We start from the raw sequence: 20,307 nt of genomic DNA, 5'->3' as shown, positions 1-20,307 counted from the left end.
GTTTGTTTGTTAGAAACTACATGGTACAGGTGCTGAACCTGGAACAGGGACCATCTCCCCCAGTGAAGTGAGTATGTCACAGATGAAGGAGGTGGATGTGCAACTGTGTGAATTATCCTCCATCACCTTTCAGAGTTCGAGATCTTCACCCCTATCTTTTTTGGGATGCGGCACACACTTTTTCTTGTTTACTGCTTATTTTTTCTTCCATTCATATTCACTGTGAATTTTTTCACTTTTTCCTACAGCTGCACCACAACACTTTTATTTGTCTTGTGTCAATCTATAAGAATTTTTACAAATATTCTTTCCTCTCTTGCCAGTGGCTGTGGTCATAATCCAATATTTCTGCCTTTATTTTTATTTTTTTAACTTAGACCTGATAGGTTGAAATATCCACAAGAAGGCTTTTATCTTGTACTCTAGCGGTATTCATCTTTACATTTTACGCTTTTTAGAGTTAATTAGAAAATAATACTTTTTTCCTTTCATCATGTCGCAAGTCAAAATCTGCTGGTGCAATGCAAGCGGGCACAAATCTGAATTCAATTTCCTCTCATGGCTCTTAAGACGTCTCCACTTAGCTATTCTTCATGACCTTTCTCCCTGTCTCTACTATTCTCTGGACCACTCTGCTTTTATGCGTATGGTGCTGATCTACAGCATCATCTTTCTGGTTAATAACTGAGTCTGTTCACTCCTCTCAGCCACATCTCGTCTAACATCTCTCTATGATTCACTCACTCTAGCCAGGTTTCAAGGCTGCTGCTTTCTCTCTGCTGCATTGTGGGATTGCCTCTTTGATCCAGCATGTTACCCAAAAGCTGTTTTTTATAAAGTCAGAACTGTACTGCATGTGCATAAGTGAATGCAGAATTACAGAGAGTGTAAATGCTGCTTGAGCAGCCTAGTTTCATAGTGTTCCTTTGCTAGTTCCTGAAAAGGATGGGCTTGTTATTTCACGCATCCATTTCCCTGCTTATCTGAACTGTTCTGTTCTTCCTGTTCTGATCATGTTGTCCTTTTGTGTTTGTGTGTATGCTAATCTCTGCATGTTTCGTGTATGTGTATTTTTTCTTCTGACCCTCACAGAGCTCCCAGTATGTGCAGTGTGTTGCTGGTTGCCTGCAGCTGATGCTGAGAGTGAATGAATACAGATTCGCCTGGGTGGAGGCTGACGGAGTGAACTGGTAACACACTTTCACACTAATATGATTTTTTTAATCTGTAACCAGTTGTCTGGAAAGTTCATAGAAAAGGTATAAAAATGATTGTTAAAAAGGAATATGTACTCTGTAACCTGTAACTGATTTATTATTATAATTAATATGTGTGCTCTACTCACGCCCCTTTTATGCTTCCCATCCCTTGCTGTATTGAAGAACAAATCTTGTAGAACAAGAAAGCATCTCTCATTCTCCTAGCAGGTTTTAGCCCTGTGATCATAAATACTCCTTTGTTTGCTAGTGTACAGACAGAGTAAAAGACAGGACAATGAGGCTTCTTTGAAGATAATTGTATTTTTCTTGCCTCTCAAGTAAAATTTCTTTCATGTAATGGTCTCATTATATATCAGAAAAATATGGGGCTCTCATTTCCCCTCATCTCACCCATCAAACCATCAGGTCTAACTTTATGAAGAGGATCCTCTCAGCACACCATATGGGGGAGGGTGGGGGATGCCCTACTGTTTACTAACTTCGATTGTTCTGTTCTGTGCATCTTTCAGCATCACGGCAGTGTTGAGCAATAAGTGTGGCTTCCAGCTGCAGTATCAGATGGTCTTCTGTGTGTGGCTCCTGGCATTCAGTCCGCAACTCTGCGAACAGCTGCGGCGCTACAATGTAGTACCGGCACTCTCCGACATCCTCCAAGAGTCTGTCAAAGAGAAGGTCACTCGCATAATCCTGGCTGCTTTCAGGGTATGTGTCTTGAAATGTGTCTGCTTCAAACTGCATCCGGTAGCAAACCATGTCTCCTTTTATGAACTTTACGACTTTATGAATACAACCGAATTCATTAGGGACTGTCAGATTTTCTTTTTTAAAATCATCCTTATGTGATTGATTTTAGCAGACTAGCTAAAATGCTTCTATTATGATTTTTCCTAAATTAATTTAAAATATATATATTATTAATTCTTAAAGGAATAGTTTACAGAAAAATGAAAATTTGCTGAAAATGTTCTCACCCTTAGGCCATCAAATTAATCAGAATAGATTTAGAGAAATTTAACATTACATCACTTGCTCACCAATAGATCCTTTGCAGTGAATGGGTGGCGTCAGAATGAGAGTTTAAACGGCTGATAGAAATATCACAAATGTCCACAAGTAACTCACAAGCTGAATATTTGTAATAGACAAATACATCAGTTTTTCTTAAAAACACACAATGAACTGAAGTCATGTGCATTACTTGTGGACGTTTGCAATGTTTTTATCAGCTGTTTAAACTCTCATTCTGATGGCACCCATTCACTGCTGTGGATCCATTGATGAGCAAGTCATGTAATGCCAAATTTCTCCCGGATCTATTCTGATGAAGAAACTAACTCATCTGCATCTTGGATGGCCTGAGGTTGAGTAAATTTTCCAGAAAAAAAATAAAATAATAATAATAATTTTTGAGTGAACTATTACTTTAATATTTTGTTTTCCTAGTTTTTTGTTGTTTTAATTTTTAGTATTTAATTTTATCCCCACATTTGCTTTTTTAATGAATGACCTAGAAAAAGTTTTTTTCTTTTTTTTTTTTTTTTTTATTAAACTACAAATTTGTATTTATTATAAATGTATTAAAATTCTTTATTTATAGGCTGATATTAGATTTTGAATTCCAGATTTTCAATATGGTCTCAGACTTGTCAACCACACTGAACATCTACTGACGAACAATGGAGACTTTAGAGACAGATTTGAACCGTTGTGACCTATCGCACTTAAAACGTGAAACATTTTTCAGAGCCACACCATATTAAGACACTTAACAGAAAGACACTTAACCCCAATCATGTACAAGGCACCACTGCTGCAATTAGCGTGCTTTAAGGAAATGAATAGCAAAGCATCTGTTAAATTAAGATAAGTAAAGGCATCATATAAACATATATAAAAATACTTAATGAGTGATCATTAAGTCTAATGCCAGACTATTTATCTGAATTTTTTTGGTGTACAAATAAGGAATGAAAGTGCATGTGCTGAATCCATTACAGATGGATGGGTGTGTTGGTTTTCTCACTTTTTTCAGATTAGGATTTCACTCAGCAAAAGATGTCCCCTTCAGAGTCCATTAGCAGATCACTCACTCTTTTATTTTGAAAGGATTTAATTTGCCCAGCGTTTCCATGATGAATGTACTAAGAAGCCCATTATTACCTTATTCAGGTTGCAGATTGACAAAAGCGCTCATTTTAATCTCTTCCACACTCTCGTCATCGCCCATTCAGTGCTTGGTTTTTAGAGACTAGAAAAGGAAAGAATAAAGAAGAAAAAAACTTGTCACACCCACATTGCCCTTCCTGCTTGTGTTGATCATTTGAATTAGTGCTAGACCGAATGTGGTCCTAAGGCATTTTATCTTCTGTTGGGCTTATTACTTTTCCACTGCCGGCACATATTTGTTTAATGCATAACTGAGGCACAAAAACAGGCAGCGTGTCACTCTTATTCTGCATTTCATTTTCCTGCACATGCCGTTCATAGTGCAGGCTACATTTAATGTTCAAATTAGCCCTGAAAGCTGGGCTATGTTGTTGGTATTAGAGTTGTGTAATGAATTCATTGTCCATGTCGCTGACAGTATTGAATTAGAGTGCAGCGCTTCATTCATCTCACCTGCTGAAGAACTTATTAAGTTATCCTTACCGGTTATTCTCTCTCTGTGCCTGTCAATGATTGCATGGCTTCCATTTTGCAGCTATTAGTGGATCTGCCTCTGCACATTTGCAATTATTTATGTTTCACATTTGTACGCTCTTCCCCACTGTTATATATAGTATTGCCTAAAGCAAAACTTTAATTCAGTTCAGTTTTATTTATAAAGCACATTTAAAGGGCTCATATGATGCGATTTAAATTTTTCCTTTCGCTTTGGAGTGTTACAAGCTCTTGGTGCATAAAGAAGAACTGTAAAGTTGCAAAGACTAAAGTCTCAAATCCAAAGAGATATTCTTTATCAAAGTTAAGACTCTGCCATGCCCCCCTAAAATGGCTCGTTTAAACACGCCCCCACATGTCTACGTCACTATGTGGAAATATTTGCTTAATGCCGCCCAAATGTTCACACAAAGAAAGAAGGTGTGGTTTCAGCAACCGCAGTTAGTATTGAAGCAGCCATGTCAGCGAGATGCTGTGTGTTTCTTGGCGAAAGCAAAAGCACTTTATTTGGCCTTCCAAAAGTAGATGCATTTAGGAATCTTGAAGATTACTTACAACAGAACAGCAGCGCATTTTCTGGACAACCGTTTCGTGAACCTAGGCAAGGAGGTAATTCTGACTTTGGTATGACAATCTGGTGCTTCTGAATCAGCTACTGTATGTATGTTTTGTTATTAGTTTAAGTATTTGCTATTGACAGTTCAAATGCAGAGTTTTGCGTGTCGTGTGTGTGTGTGAGAGAGAGAGAGAGAGAGAGAGAGAGAGAGAGAGTGAAAGAGAGAGAGAGAGAGAGAGAGAGACAGTCACATCAAAATAGAGTCAGCTATCCTAACTGTCTGTGGCTTGTGTACTGCAAACACATACTAAGTCAATACTAACATACACATACTAAGTCAAACACATACTAATGGGGGGTGGTGTATAGGGGGTGGTGTTGGCGCAGTGGATAAGACACATGCCTTTGGTGTGAGAGGCCCAGGTTCGAATCCACTGTGAGACACCAATGTGTCCCTGAGCAAGACACTTAACCCCTAGTTGCTCCAGAGGCGTGCGACCTCTGACATATATAGCAATTGTAAGTCGCTTTGGATAAAAGTGTCAGCTAAATGAATAAATGTAAATGTAAAATGTACTAAAACAAACAAAGGACATTATTAACTATCATTACATTTATTTTGAAAGATGAAGCTCGCGATTATGGAAAGAGTCTTTACATTTCCAACGAATGCTTGCGGTGTTCGGCCAATCACAATGCACCGGGTCAGTTGACCAATCAGAGCAGACTGCGCTTGTGGAAGGAGGTACTTTGTAGAAAATGACACGTTTGAGAGAGGTGGGGCATAGAGGACCTTCAGTAATGTACAGTATTCGAAAAAATAATGTGTTTTTTGAACATTAAAGCATGTCAACATATTCTGTTACACCAAATACACAAAATAATGATCTTTAAAAATGCATCATATGACCCCTTTAAAATCAACCTTAATTAGGCAAAGTGCTGTACAAAGATAAGGAAAAAATAAATAAAAGCAAAGAATTAAAAGGGGAAAAATGCGTTTATAATGTCATTATAATCTATCTATCTATCTATCTATCTATCTATCTATCTATCTATCTATCTATCTATCTATCTATCTATCTATCTATCTATCTGTCTGTCTATCCGTCTGTCTGTATGTCTGTCTGTCTGTCTGTCTGTCTGTCTATTGAGCTACGGTGAGGAAAATATTTATTTGATCCCCTGCTGATTTTGTAAGTTTGCCCACTTACAAAAACATTTATGGTCTGTAAATTTTTATGGTAGGTTTGTTTCAATCGCTAGAGACAGAATACCACTCAAACAATCCAGAAAAAAAACATTATATAAAGGTTAAAAATATATTTGCATTTCAGTGAGAGAAATAAGTATTTGATCCCCAAGCAAAACATGACTAAGTACTTGATGCAGAAACTCCTTTGTTCCCTTGGCGGTATGTTTCGGGTCATTGTCATGCTGGAAGACCCATCCATGACCCATCTTCAGTGTTCTGGCTCAGGGAAGGAGGTTCTCATCTAAGACTTTACAGTACATGGCCCGGTCCATTTGCCCTTCAATGCGGGGAAGTCATCCTGTACCCTTAGCAGAAAAACATCCCCTAAGCATAATGTTTCCAACTGTGTGTTTGTTCTCATCTGACCACAGCACCTTCTCCAAAGCCTTCTCTCAATCATTTAGATGTTCATTGGCAAACTTTAAATGAGCCTGTACATGTGCCTTCTTGAGCAGGGGTACCTCTCGGGTGCTGCAGGATTTCAGTCCATTGTGGCGTAGTATGTTACCAATGTTTTGCTTGGTGACTATGGTCCCAACTGCCTAAAGATCAATAACAAGCTTCTCCCGTGTAGTTCGGATCTGGTCCCTCACCTTTCTCACGATCATACTTACCTCATGAGGCAAGATCTTGCACAGTGCTCCAGACCGAGGTCGATTAATGGTTGTTTTGAATTTCTTCCCCTTCCGAATAATCACACCAACAGTCCTGCTGATGGTCTTGTAGCCCATTCAAGCCTTGTGCAGACCTACAGTCTTGTCTATGACATCTTTTGACAGCTCTTTGGTCTTGCCCATGGTGGTGGGAGAGGTTGGAATGGAAGATACAGATTATGTGGATAGATTTCTTATACTCCTAAAAAGCTGACATTAAGAGTAACTTCTTAAAGTGACATGACTAATCTGTGTTCCACATGGACACATAACCAATCTCTGGCAGCCACAATTCTTGCTGGATGGTAGGGGAGCAAATACTTATTTCACTCACTGAAATGCAAATCAGTTTTTAACCACTGTTTTTTTCTGGATCTTTTTGGTTGATATTCTGTCTCTATCTGTTAAAATAAACCTACCATAAAAATGACAGATTTCTTTGTAAGTGGGCAAACTTACAAATAAATATTTCCCCCCACTGTATCTAGCATTCTATTTACAGTAGTTTTCTATTGTTCTATCATTGTACAGTATCTAACACTCTGTTATTCTGTTACTCCGTCATTTTCCAATTCTCAATCCGAGTGTCTATTTTTTTCCACAAGTTAATTTACACTAAAAAGCACAAGAAAAAAAATTGCATTTGTAACATAGATTTAACATGGTCCATCTGTCCTGGGGTGTCCAAACTCTGTCCTGGAGGGTGACTGTCCTGACGAGTTTACCTCAGGATATTTCTAGTATGTAAGACCTTGATTAGCTGGTTTAGGGGTGTTTTATTTTGGGGTTGGAGCTAAACTCTGTAGGACATTGATTGGACAAGAGCAGTATTGGACACCCCTTCATCTATCAATCCCTCTCTTGTTCTATCTGACATTCTGTCTGATTTTTAATTTATCTATCATTCTATAGTATCTAACAATAACACACTAACATAATTCTACAGTCATTCTGTCACTCTATCGTTTTTCAATTCTGAGTGTGAGTCAGTTCTCCAAGAGGACAGATGAAATTAAATGAAATAGACAACAAATATGACAGATAAATACAATATAAATACATAATATAGTAATTTACTACTCTGTCTATATGTCTGTGTGTCTGTTTATCTATCATCTGTCTGGCTGGCTGTCTATCGTTCAATCATTGTACAGTATCTAACACTCTTTTCACTCTTTTTTTTTTTTACAAGTTCATTAGCTCTCAAATGAACCATGCTTACTGCTCATTGATCAATGTCTTATTTCCACTGAATGGGAAAGCAGCGTGTAAGTATGCATAGATGCAGAACGTCACAGAGGAAGGTGCAGGACAGCATTGTGCTAACAATCCATCATCTTGTTAACTGGAGCTCTACATTGGGCTAATCAGTTTTCTGACCCGTTCAACATGATTTATTATGTGCTGCAAAACAAGCATTATATGAACAGAAATTATGTCACAAATGTATGAAGGAGACTCCATCTCTTGTGACAAAGAATGTGTACATGGTATTGAGTACATTTGGAATAGGATCTGATAAATAATATGACACACTGTATAGATGGCAACGAGAATGAGAATAGGTATGAAGCATTTGTCTGAAATAGAGATGTGTGTTCGGACCATGTTTGCAGCAGGACTGCTAAAACCAAGACCTGTCAAACTGCTTTACAGCAGTCTGCTGCTGCAAATTAAAATGCCAGCACTGTTCATCACCTCTTCAAAATGCATTATTGTAATTCAGTGCTGCAGCTATCGCTTTATTAGGAGTCTGTCACTTCCTCTTAATATCAACTCTTTCTTTGCAAACTTACTTACTCCTCTTTTAAATCTTTGCTGTCCTTCATACGTGCAACAGCATGACATCCTTCATGCTGGGCAGCTGGGCGATCACTGACTCTAAATTTTTCAATTTTCGTTAGGGGCTTTATTGTATAATAATGTCACAATTCTGCTGATTAAAAGCTGCTGGGAGGCAATGAGATGCCTAATAATTGCTTTGTTTCTACCTCACTAGCTTCAAATGGAAGTGTCTCAGTAACAGTGATTCAGGACCATTCAAAATGAGATCTGGGGCTGGATTCACGAAACATTCTCAAGAAGAAATTTCTCCGTAACTGCCATTTGTATCATATTTTCTAACTTAAGAAAAAAAGTTAAGAATAATTTGTGTGCCCAAAAATTCTTCTTAAGAATATTCTTATCTCTTTCTTTTTTAAATTGTTCTTGAAAAGAATCAAATTGAAAATCACCGTAAATAGCTTTGTATGGTTAGGATAACTTCAGACCTATCTTAAATCCCAACTGTTAAGAAAGATTTAATACATTTATTGGGTTATTTCAAATTAATTGTTATAGTTAAGCATTACAACAACACTAGCTACAAATAATACATAGTAGGACTATTAATAGTGATGTGCACAGGTTTTCTGAAGTGGCACACCAATGACTGATAATGTCAGCCATGATCAGTCATGATTATCTGTGATGTGACTTTTTGCTAAATTAAAAATTTAGTAACAACACTATAAAAAGCAAGTAAGATTTTTGGCCTATAAATACAATATAATATTTGGCAGTATTCAGCGCAATCACTATTTAACATGTTTGAGAGCTCAGCTTCTTAGGCTGCTTGAGTGGAATTAAATTTTATGTACCACGTTGAGTTTATCAGTGTTTGATGACTACAGCTAGTATCTAGATGAACAACTTAAGAGGAATGTTCCAGTAATGACAGAAAGGGCATGTTTTTCAAGGCTTGCAGGTGAGTTTTCAAAGAGCAACAACTAATTTTAGTACAGCTAAGAGCAAAAAGTTTTAAAAAGGAAGTCATTGCTTATGTTAGCATTTCCTGCCAAATGAGCCATGTCCATTAAGACTAATGAATTCTGAGAAATAAAAGCACTCTTATTCAAATATGGCATGTTAATTTCCTCTTCAAGTCACATTGCTCGGTGGTGAGGTTCGTGTCAAACAGGTTCTGGTAAAACGTTGTGGACACTATGTGGTTGCACAAAGCTTTTCTGCTCTTTTTTTAAAAGTAAGTAGAAACTCTGAATGCATATTTAAAATTTAAAGCACTGACTTTCTCTTCACATCAGTCTCAATTAGAGATGCACCGATGCTAAATTACTCGGCCAATACTGATAGATGATTATTCATAATTATGCCAATAGTTTAATTTTCTTAAGGAAAAAATTAAATCTCTCCCAACTAATGCTGTACAATATACAGGGAACCCTTTCATTTGGTACATGATATTAGAGGTTAAAAATTAACAACAAAACTTAAAAATTAATGCTAAAATTAATGCTGTTTATTTTCTGATATAATAAATTGCATTTGAATAAAACATTTGTATACAACACAATTGCACATAATAACTAAATTGTCTTCGAGACAATTCAACATTCATTCAAACATTACATATATAATTAGCAGTAAATAAGCCCCCCTCTAGTGTTTTTATAGCTAATTAACAGACATGAACACTGGATAACTTTCCTAAGGTAAATCCTTAAGTGATTGTTCTCAAACTGTTTTTTATAGTCTGTTTTTCGGTTGAAGCACTGATTGAGGGATTACATGAGATTACATTTTGGTAAACTGTAACATGTATTAAACTGGAAGAGACTATCGCTCCACACTGCCACTTGAACTGAAGTGGCTACAGGGATCTGTCACTCCACATTTAAGAGAGTGAAAACTGCATTTATTGTTTGAATTTGGAATAAAATGGATAGAATTTGAGAGCTGAGACTTTGTTTCTTATTAGAAGCAACAAAACCCAAAGCTCTTTGTAATTATTGGATAAGAGGTGCATTACAAAAAAGACCTATGGGTGACGGATAGAGTCAAATAGAATCGGTGTTAACTCCATTAATGCGTTATTATTGCTTTAACTTGGACCGCTCTAAATGAGACACAATAAACATTTTCTTCACTCAAGTTGCTGTCTGCCATGTTTTTGCACATTTTTGATTAACAAGAAATAATCAGCCATAATTATTGGATGTTTCTAAACAAATAAAGCTGTTATCGGCCAATCTCGATTATTGGCAGATGTATTGGTGCATCTCAAGTCTCAGTTATTCAAATAGTTATTTATTCCAGTGCTGTGCAATATCTCTCTTTCTGGGAAATAGTCTTGAATTTACTGAATCATTTGACTGCAGAAGCCAAGGACAGATCTTTAAGGTCCAGGTTTAGCTATTCAGCCATTGCTGATTTAAAATGTAGAAGTTCTTCAATGTCATCTTTTGTTTTGATTTTAAATGTATATTGTTCTTTATTGCTAAACACCATGGTAACACGGTACCCACCTTCAAGTGAAATCTGATGAAAGAAAGAGTTTATCTTTTAAATATTTGAAATGAATGAAGTGTTGAAAAATGAATTGAATGTTTAAATCTGGTTACTTTTTGTTCTAGAAATCAGAATAATTGTTGTTTGGGTTATTTTCAGTATTCTTATTACATGTTATCCGGTTGAATAATTTCTGCGATAACAAAGTTAACGTTTCATGTTTGGTCATTGCTGTAGAACCTGCTGGAGAAATCCGCTGAGAGAGAGACCCGTCAGGAGTACGCACTTGCTATGATCCAATGCAAAGTGCTCAAACAGCTGGAGAACCTGGACCAGCAGAAATATGATGATGAGGACATCACTGAGGACATCAAGTTCCTCCTGGAAAAACTGGGAGAGAGTGTTCAGGATCTCAGGTAAAGCCCACATACCCTCTCAACATGTTTTCAAAAAAACATTCCCCTCACATTTATACTTCTTTCCTTCTTCCTCTTGTAGTTCTTTTGATGAGTACAGCTCTGAGCTGAAGTCTGGCCGTCTGGAGTGGAGTCCAGTGCACAAATCTGAGAAGTTCTGGAGGGAAAACGCTGTTCGTCTGAACGAGAAGAACTACGAGCTGCTAAAGTAAGAAGCGTCTGGTGTTAGTATTTGGGCTGAACTGTCAGTTGCTGTAAAACTTGCTGCAGGGTCAACCTGTAGATAGTAATGCTGGCATTCAAAATGTAACATTATTCTCAACTGTGCTATAATTAGCAATAAAAGAGGGAGAGATCCTTTGCTCCTCTTTGGCATTAATAGCGATCTGTCACAGTCACACACTCACACACGCACCATAGAGTCTTGAAACCTTAAAAAAAATTAATCGACAGAATTTGAGATTGAGATTTTATCAAAGAGAATAAAACGGACAAAAAAAATATTTTAAGTAATTTTTATTTATTTATTTTTTGGTTTTTCTTCAAATGTTTAATTGTGACTCCCACTCCAGTTGATAAGAGTCACAAATATAATATTTAATTACCGGTTTGTGAAGCTTGTGAACAAGTGGCAAATCACAGTTTACAGTTGTAGTGATCCATTTTATGATAATTAACTGATTGAGTTTTTAGTTTTCAACAGACAAATAAACAGGTCTTGTCTTCCTGTTAAAGAAGCACATTTACTTGAAGCACAAACCTGTTTAAGATATTCAGACTTGTTTTCAAGAATATATATTGAAATACAAAGCAGAAAACTCACTAAATGACAGTTTATTGGGAGGTTGTTTAAGAACAACCTGTTTGCCAGTTTACCCCAAGAAAACTTTAAGATACAGTGGCTGCAAAATATTTGTGTGCTTGTGAATTCTTTACCCCCCCCCCCTTATTTCTGTCGATCTCACTTCATAAAATAGTAACAAAGGCCATAAATAAAACAATCACCTATTGCACCTTTAAGTCAGAACATTCTGTTTCTGCTTCAGATTTTGAAATTACATCTAATTGAATCTAAATTAAATCAGAAAGTGCTCATGTACGTAGCATATTTTTTTGGATTGTGATTCGTGATTAAAATGCAGTGTTTTCCTCTCATTTTAAATGGCCTGTAATAGAGCAAAAAACATCTTGTTCATGTACTCATATTTTAATTATCTTATTTCTTGCTATAAAAAAAAAATGTTAATTTGTTATTGGAGCTGGCCATGAAATATCAAGATTGGTGCATCAATACTGACTTTTGACAGTGTGAACAGTTTTTTGAATGATGTCATTTAGTTTTGTGACGAATATTTGTAGTAAAAGTGGAAAGCAACTTTGTTAACATTAATTCAGTAACTTGTTAACTAATAATTAAGCTTATTGTCAAAAATAGGCTATACTTTTTACCAAATTGATACTGAAATTTTACCAATGTAACAACCCTATTAAAGCAATAAAAAAAAAACCTTTGACGGATACATGCCAATATTTTGAAATATTATTTTCTTTAATATTATTAACACTACTAATGAACTTAATTCATTTATTTTTTCTAATAATTGTTGTAATGTATAATTAAGAGCTCATATTAGAGGGCTGATTTGATATATATGTCATGGCCATGAACTGTATGTTTTAAAGACTTCTGGAGAGAGGAATATATTACTTTAGGGCATGATCTTTGTTTTTTATTCCCACTGTTATTAAATTAACATTTTCCTGGAAAAGTCCTGGAAAATGCTCACTGAAATAGAGTGTGAACCCTGATGTGACTGCTTTAAAACATACATGCTGTGTGAATTGATATCATACACATGTGTGAATAGTCATAATGAGTGTTTTCAGTTCTCCCTGCTTTTAGAATAAATAGATGTTAGCAGGGGTCAAGTGTTCAGAGAGGAACTGAAATCATTTTTGCAGTATTGAGCAAATGGTTAAATGACTGTTTTGAACATTCTGTACTGTTTTTACACAAGTTGTTTTTACTGTCTGAATCATATCGTGTGGTTGTGTGCGTGTTCCTCTCCTCCTTCTCTGGTGAAGGTCGCACAAGTTGAAACCAAAGCCGAGTATCAGCGGTCAAAACTCTCATTTTCATTGTCTCTCACTAGTTTAATCATGCATAAGCTTGACCCTTTTGACAGCCCTGTTTAAATCCTAATCTACTCATCTCATTGCTCTCATCACCGCCCTCTTCACAATCAGCACAAGGCTCCATTTCAGCCCTCAGCAATTTGTGTTTTACTTCAGTTTGTCTCTCTTTTTTCCCTCCCATTTTTTTGCTCTCAGTGTGCAGGTGATTTGTAGCGCTTGAACGCTCTCTCTTTCTCTCCATTCTGTACGATTGTTATAATTTCATGCTTTCATGCAATTGAGATCTGTCTCAAACTTATTGTTTGTGAGCAAAAATAGATTGAAATTATATTTCTCAGAACAAACAAGCTTCTTGCTCACAACAAAATACCAAATTTTCTTAAGCAGTATGTTTGTTGAAAATATCTCAACATTCATGAAAAAAATAACCTGAGAATCTATTAAGATGTGTTATTAAATTGACCAAATGTGACTGTGAAACATTTATAATGTAAAAAAGATTTATATTTCTTATGTACAGTCGTGGCCAAAAATATTGGCACCCTTGGGATACAGTGGGGAAAATAAGTATTTAGTCAGCCACCAATTGTGCAAGTTCTCCCATTTAAAAAGATGAGAGAGGCCTGTACTTTTCATCATAGGTACACTTCTCACTTAGACAAAAAAAATCCAGAAAATCACATTGTAGGATTTTTATTGAATTTATTTGCAAATTATGGTGGAAAATAAGTATTTGGTCACCTACAAACAAGTAAGATTTCTGGCTCTCACAGACCTGTAACAAGTTCTTTAAGAGGCTCATCTGTCCTCCACTTGTTATCAGTATAAAAGACACCTGTCCACAACCTCAAACAGTCACACTCCAAACTCCACTATGGCCGAGACCAAAGAGCTGTCAAAGGACACCAGAAACAAAATTGTAGACCTGCACCAGGCTGGGAAGACTGAATCTGCAATAGGTAAGCAGCTTGGTGTGAAAAAATCAACTGTGGGAGCAATTATTAGGAAATGGAAGACATACAAGACCAATGATAATCTCCCTCGATCTGGGGCTCCACACAAGATCTCACCCCGTGGGGTCAAAATTACCACAAGAACGGTGAGCAAAAATCTCAGAACCACACAGGGGGACCTAGTGAATGACCCGCAGAGAGCTGGGACCAAAGTGACAAACGCTACCATCAGTAACACACTACTCCGCCAGGGACTCAAATCCTGCAGTGCCAGACGTGTCCCCCTGCGTAAGCCAGTACATGTCTGAAGTTTGCTAGAGAGCATTTGGATTATCCAGAAGAGGATTGGGACAATGTCATATGGTCAGATGAAACCAAAATATAACTTTTTGGTAAAAACTCAACTTGTCGTGTTTGGAGGAGAAAGAATGCTGAGTTGCATCCAAAGAACACCATACCTACTGTGAAGCATGAGGGTGGAAACATCATGCTTTGGGGCTGTTTTTCTGCAAAGGGACCTGGACGACTGATCCGTGTAAAGGAAAGAATGAATGGGGCCATGTATCATGAGATTTTGAGTGGAAACCTCCTTCCATCAGCAAGGGCCATAAAGATGAAACATGGCAGGGTCTTTCAGCATGACAATGATCCCAAACACACTGCCTGGGTAACGAAGAAGTGGCTTCGTAAGATGCATTTCAAGGTCCTGGAGTGGCCTAGCCAGTCTCCAGATCTCAACCCCATAGAAAATCTTTGGAGGGAGTTGAAGTCTGTGTTGCCCAAAAACATCATGCTCTAGAGGAGATCTGCATGGAGGAATGGGCCAAAATACCAGCAACAGTGTGTGAAAACCTTGTGAAGACTTAAATAAAATGTTTGACCTCTGTCATCGCCAACAAAGGGTATATATCAAAGTATTGAGATAAACTTTCGTTATTGACCAAATACTTATTTTCCACCTTAATTTGCAAATAAATTAATTAAAAATCCTACGATGTGATTTTCTGGATTTTTTTTTAAACATTTTGTCTCTCATAGTTGAAGTGTACCTATGATGATAATTACAGGCCTCTCTCATCTTTTTAAATGGGAGAACTTGCACAATTGGTGGCTGACTAAATACTTATTTTCCCCACTGTATATGATCAAAGAAGGCTTTGAAAATTTATCTGCATTGTTAATCATTTTGATCTTTTATTTAAAAAAATTCCCAAAAATGTATCCTTTCATTGGATAATAAGAATTCAAAATGGGGGGAAATATCATTATGAAATAAAGGTTTTTCTCAAATACTCGTTGGACACAATTATTGGCACCCCTAGAAATTCTTATGAGTAAAATATCTCTGAAGTATATACCCATTCATATTCACAATTTTGAGCACTCCAGCATGATTATAACCATGAAATCATCCAGCTCTCGCTACCTGTTTCCCAGAAATATAAAGAGGAGGGAAAACAAAGCCCAAATTCCCTTAATCATCCATCACAATGAGAAAAACCAAAGAATATATTTCTGATGTGCAGAAAAAGAAAATTGAGCTTCACAAATTGGTGAAGTGGCTTTAAGAAAAGAGCTAGAGCAGTGAAAATTCCAATTTCCACCATCAGGGCAATAATTATGAATTTTCAACCAACAGAAAATTTTACAAAACTGCCTGGAAGAGGACATGTGTCTATATCGTCCTAATGTGCTGTGAGAAGGAGAGTTTGAGTAGCTAAAGACTCTCCAAGGGTCACAGCTGGAGAATTGCAGAAAATAGTTTAGTCTCTGGTTCAGAAAACCTTTAAAAAAATTGTCAAACAGAACCTACATCAACACATGTTGTTTGGGAGGGTTACAAGAAAAATTATCCTAGCTCATCCAAAAACAAACTAAAGCATATTCAGTTATCAGCCATGACTGGAACTTTAAATGGGAAGGGCTTCTATGATCAGATGAAACAAAAAAAGGAGCTGTTTAGCAGCAAACACTCAAGATGGGTTTGGTGAACACAGAGAAAAAAAGTACCCCATGTGTACAATGAAATATACAGCTCTATTTTTTATGTAGTGGGCCTATATTTCTGCTGGGGGTCCTGGACATCTTGTTTAGACACATGGCATCATGGATTCTATCAAATACCAACAGATAAAAAATCAGTAAGTGACTGACTCTGTTAGAAATCTTATAATGGACCATGTTTGGATCTTCCAACCGTACAATAACCCAAACACAAACCTCAAAAACAACACAGAAATGGGTCACTGAGCTCAAAACCAAGCTTCTGTTATAGCCATTCCAGTCCTCTGACCTGAACCCTATAGAAAATGAGAGGAGTGAACTGAAGAGGAGAAACACCAACGTGGAGCTGGGAATCTAAAGGGTCTGGAGGGATTCTGGATGAAGGAATGGTCTCTGATCTCTTGTGAGGTGTTCTCAGGCATTATAGGAGAAAATTTAGACCTGTTAAACTGGCAAATGGAGGTTTCAAAAAGTATTGATTAAAAGGGTGCCATTAATTGTGGCCAATGTTTATTAGAGAAAAACATTTATTTCATAATGATATTTCCCCCCATTTTAAATTCTTATTATCCAATGAAAGTATACATTTTTGTGAATTTTTTAAATAAAAGACCAAAAGGATTAACAACGTAGATGAATTTTCATCGCCTTCTTTGATCATATTTACCAAGGGTGCCAATATTGTTGGCCATGACTGTATATAACTTTTTATTCATTAAAGAAACTTGACAGAAAATATCATGTTTCCACAAATAGTGTAAAGAAGCTGTTTTCAGCTTTGTTAATAATAAGAAATATAGCTTGAGCACCAAATCAGCATATAAGAATGATTACTGTTACTGAATTACTGTATTTTAGATTACATAAATGCAGCCCAAGCAAGCATATAAGAGTTCTTTCAAAAACATTTACAAATCTTACTGAGCCCAAACATTTTTGGGACCCACTAAATATTTTCTGAAAACAAGCCGTTTGTCTTCTCTATTAAATGCATTGTATTTGGTTGATGATTAAATCTTTTTACTGGAAAACAAGATGAAAATACTGTTCAAGGAATTTTTTTTCTTACTGAACTAACATAACCTTTAATATTTCTCTGGACTGTGGTAGACATCACATCTCGATCTGTACAGGACCCTGGGATATATTTGCTCAGCGTGGGTTTAGTATTGCCCTGGAGGTGTTACTGATTGCTTTTAGGGACCAGAAATGATTGTGTGTTTGTGCTTCCTGCCAGGATACTGACCAGGCTGTTGGAAGTGTCTGATGACCCTCAGGTTATTGCCGTTGCAGCTCACGATGTGGGGGAATACGTGAGACATTACCCTCGTGGCAAAAGGTGAGCGAGTGTCCTTCATCCTTCATCCATAAATGACCCTCTTTTCCACATATTCTGTAGCTCTGTGATTATAGTGCTGAAAATCGCCCAGGTTAGAGTTAAATACCAACTGCATGCATGCGACGATATCAGTGTTAATTTACACTTACATCACTTCAAAGAAAGCAGCATGCTAAGTAATCCAGACTGAGCTATTGCAAGCGCTTTCAGTTTATATTTTCAGCACATTGCATTCATGATCGGCCTATCAGTTTTAGACTTAAGAACGTTATATATAGTTTTCCTCTAAAAGTAGAGTGATCCGCCACTCATGTCCAATTCCGCTATGAGTGGCTAATTCCTTCTCTAATCCAGAACATCCTCCCCCTGAGATTAGCCTCTCAGAACACAGAACAATCTCACTTTCCTCTTCAAAACACCCACATTGTTCAAAGAAACCATGCTGAATCTGTAGGGACTCGTTGGTCTCATCAGCCCTGGTTTGAACCCTGTGATTGGACCACTCTAGAACAAATTAGCTTCTGCAGATGAGCAAGTTGTCCTTAAGAACTGCACTCATTTGCAATAAGTGCTAAGATATTACTTTTGTGATCTCCAAGCAGTGAACTGTCTATCTGTCCATCCATCCATCCTGTCATTCTGTTGTCTATCTATCATTCTGTCATTCTGTCTATCTGAATCTATAGTACAGATCCCTCACTTGGCCCTCAAGTCGGAACATAATGGTTTTGTCAATAATATTTCGAACAGAAGGCAACATTTTTCTATCGTGAACATTTCAGATCAAGTTCAAAATGACTTCAAATGGAAAATTTAAGTGCCATTTAGCAGTTCTTAGAAAGCACTGTGTTAGATAAACTAAAGCATCAGTGAGAGTTTGATTATGGAACCTGATAAAAATGCAGCTCAGTATTTGTTGATGCTTTAATAACTGCTGTTCTTTTTCAATGTATTTTTTTGTAAAAGAATTCATCAATTGAATAAATCAAATCAATTGAATAAAAAAAACAATGAAAAATTATTAGATTTGATCAAATATCAAATTTTATAAAATCGGTATTTAGTAATTGTTCATTTAAATGTATTTATTTATTTATTTATTTATTTAGATACATACAACATTCTTAAAAGGGTATATTAGCATCCTAGTATGATAGTGGCAAGTTTTACAAGAATTGAAAGGCATAGAGGCCCTGTGTTATTACCCACCTTGCAGAACATAATAATCTGCGACTGCATCTCTCTGCTTCTCTGTCCTTTAGAGTGATCGAACAGCTTGGTGGTAAACAACTTGTGATGAACCACATGCATCATGAAGACCAGCTTGTCCGCTATAATGCCCTGCTGGCTGTTCAGAAGCTCATGGTGCATAACTGGTACGTTTAACATCATATGCATTAATGAATCCAAAATTTATGTTCAGCATTTATTTATTACTATTTATTATATGTTATTATGATATATTACTGTTATTAATTTATTTACAGTATATTTACACAAATAACCTAATATCTCTTTAACCTAACATCTCGACGTCTTCACAGAAATTCTGGTTGTTGTTTTTATTCCACAAGCAAAACAGCCCAAGTGTTTGTGCCTGACACAGCATTGCCCTCAATAGGGTCCTGGAATTGAGCTTTCTCCTAATCTCTCTTTGCCACGAAGTAGTAATTTTCTCACTTCAGCATTGCATAATATAATGAATTATTCAGTGGACCATTGTGTCTTTTCAGCCTTAGCTGATCTTTGATTAAAACCCAGGGCACAAAATAAGTGGGAAAAAAGCATGATTTTCTTCTCCATGCATGTTCGATGTGTTTGTCAGAGCGGCAAACTGTTCAATCGAGGCCAGCGACGCACTGGCTCAGGTTCAGATAGAACAAACACATCCCAAACTGTTGGCTTATTATTGTGTCTGCATTCATTCTTAGACGCTTAAGATTACTATTTCAACAGGGATGATAAACCTCAAAGGCCCCAGAACACAGCATGCGTGTTTAAAGCACAATAGACACATGTCCTGGCATATATTCAGTGGTGTCATGAAGAGCAAATGTTGGGTGTCAGCGTTTCATTACAGTGGCTTTAAATCAGCCTTCAAATTGAAAGTTTAGTGCCAAATTGAGCAGATTACAAGTTGCTTTAAATGCTGCTTGAGTGGTATAGATCACTCCTGCATTGGGAGAATGCAGTAACATACGCCATAAAGTATCTCAGAATAATTCATCTTTATCATCGACCACAAATTTACAGAGGCCGATGCTCAGGGAAGAATTTATATGCTAGTATTTATACTGTGAACCCAGACAGAGGGTTTGTATGTGATCAAGTGTGTGTGCGTGTTGTGTGTGTGTGTGTGTGTATATATATATATATATATATATATATATTTGGATAAAAGTGTCTGCTAAATGCATACATTTTACTTATATATATATATATATGATCATCTCAACAGTTCTTTCATTTCCTTGCATAGAAACAGTTCTGTCTGCTAATTTTGACTCAGTGTATCATAGCAACTATTAGCCATTAGCTAAATGGCTCACATGTAATTTTCAGGATTAATTGTGCATACATTTGAAGCAGTTTGACGCAAACTTAGCTTGTCACCACCAAAAAGAAAGCAAAAAAAAAAAAAAAAGCATTCAGAACAATAAGTTTTGATTGTTCTCAGTAATAATATAATGGTTGCTTCTGGGTTCAAGTCTCTCAGATATGGACCCAGAGTTAAAAAGGGACTATAAAAAATGCCAGTTGCGCTGGAGAGAGAGTGCATGTATTATATGAAGATCTGAAAGGAGGCCAACACTTATTTGTATTCTTA

General features: G+C 36.7%; 1 protein-coding gene and 2 long non-coding RNA genes across 4 annotated transcripts in view; 2 read left to right on the top strand and 1 right to left on the bottom strand.

The window, feature by feature from the left end:
* LOC132154200 (uncharacterized) overlaps positions 1–20,307 on the top strand; it is an 89,977-nt gene that overhangs the window by 39,902 nt on the left and 29,768 nt on the right. The gene's annotated exons all lie outside the window — the stretch shown is intronic.
* Positions 1–20,307, top strand: part of LOC132154872 (V-type proton ATPase subunit H) — a 36,129-nt gene that overhangs the window by 10,767 nt on the left and 5,055 nt on the right. Inside the window, exons 7-13 of one of the 2 annotated variants that reach the window (XM_059563588.1) lie at positions 14–67; positions 1,093–1,190; positions 1,730–1,922; positions 10,870–11,048; positions 11,131–11,256; positions 17,379–17,480; positions 18,743–18,856. In XM_059563588.1, coding sequence (XP_059419571.1) covers positions 14–67; positions 1,093–1,190; positions 1,730–1,922; positions 10,870–11,048; positions 11,131–11,256; positions 17,379–17,480; positions 18,743–18,856 — 866 coding nt within the window. The remainder of the gene's footprint in view (positions 1–13; positions 68–1,092; positions 1,191–1,729; positions 1,923–10,869; positions 11,049–11,130; positions 11,257–17,378; positions 17,481–18,742; positions 18,857–20,307) is intronic. The other variant, XM_059563589.1, reaches the window with a different exon arrangement.
* LOC132154198 (uncharacterized) lies at positions 16,190–16,665 on the bottom strand. Its single transcript, XR_009437106.1, has 2 exons — positions 16,335–16,665; positions 16,190–16,286 (listed from the first exon to the last, which is right to left on the bottom strand). It is a non-coding gene; the product is annotated as an uncharacterized LOC132154198 (long non-coding RNA).

This window comes from Carassius carassius, chromosome 12 (assembly GCF_963082965.1).
Source record: "Carassius carassius chromosome 12, fCarCar2.1, whole genome shotgun sequence".
Taxonomy (NCBI): domain Eukaryota; kingdom Metazoa; phylum Chordata; class Actinopteri; order Cypriniformes; family Cyprinidae; genus Carassius; species Carassius carassius.
This window is presented reverse-complemented; position numbering and strand designations above follow the sequence as displayed.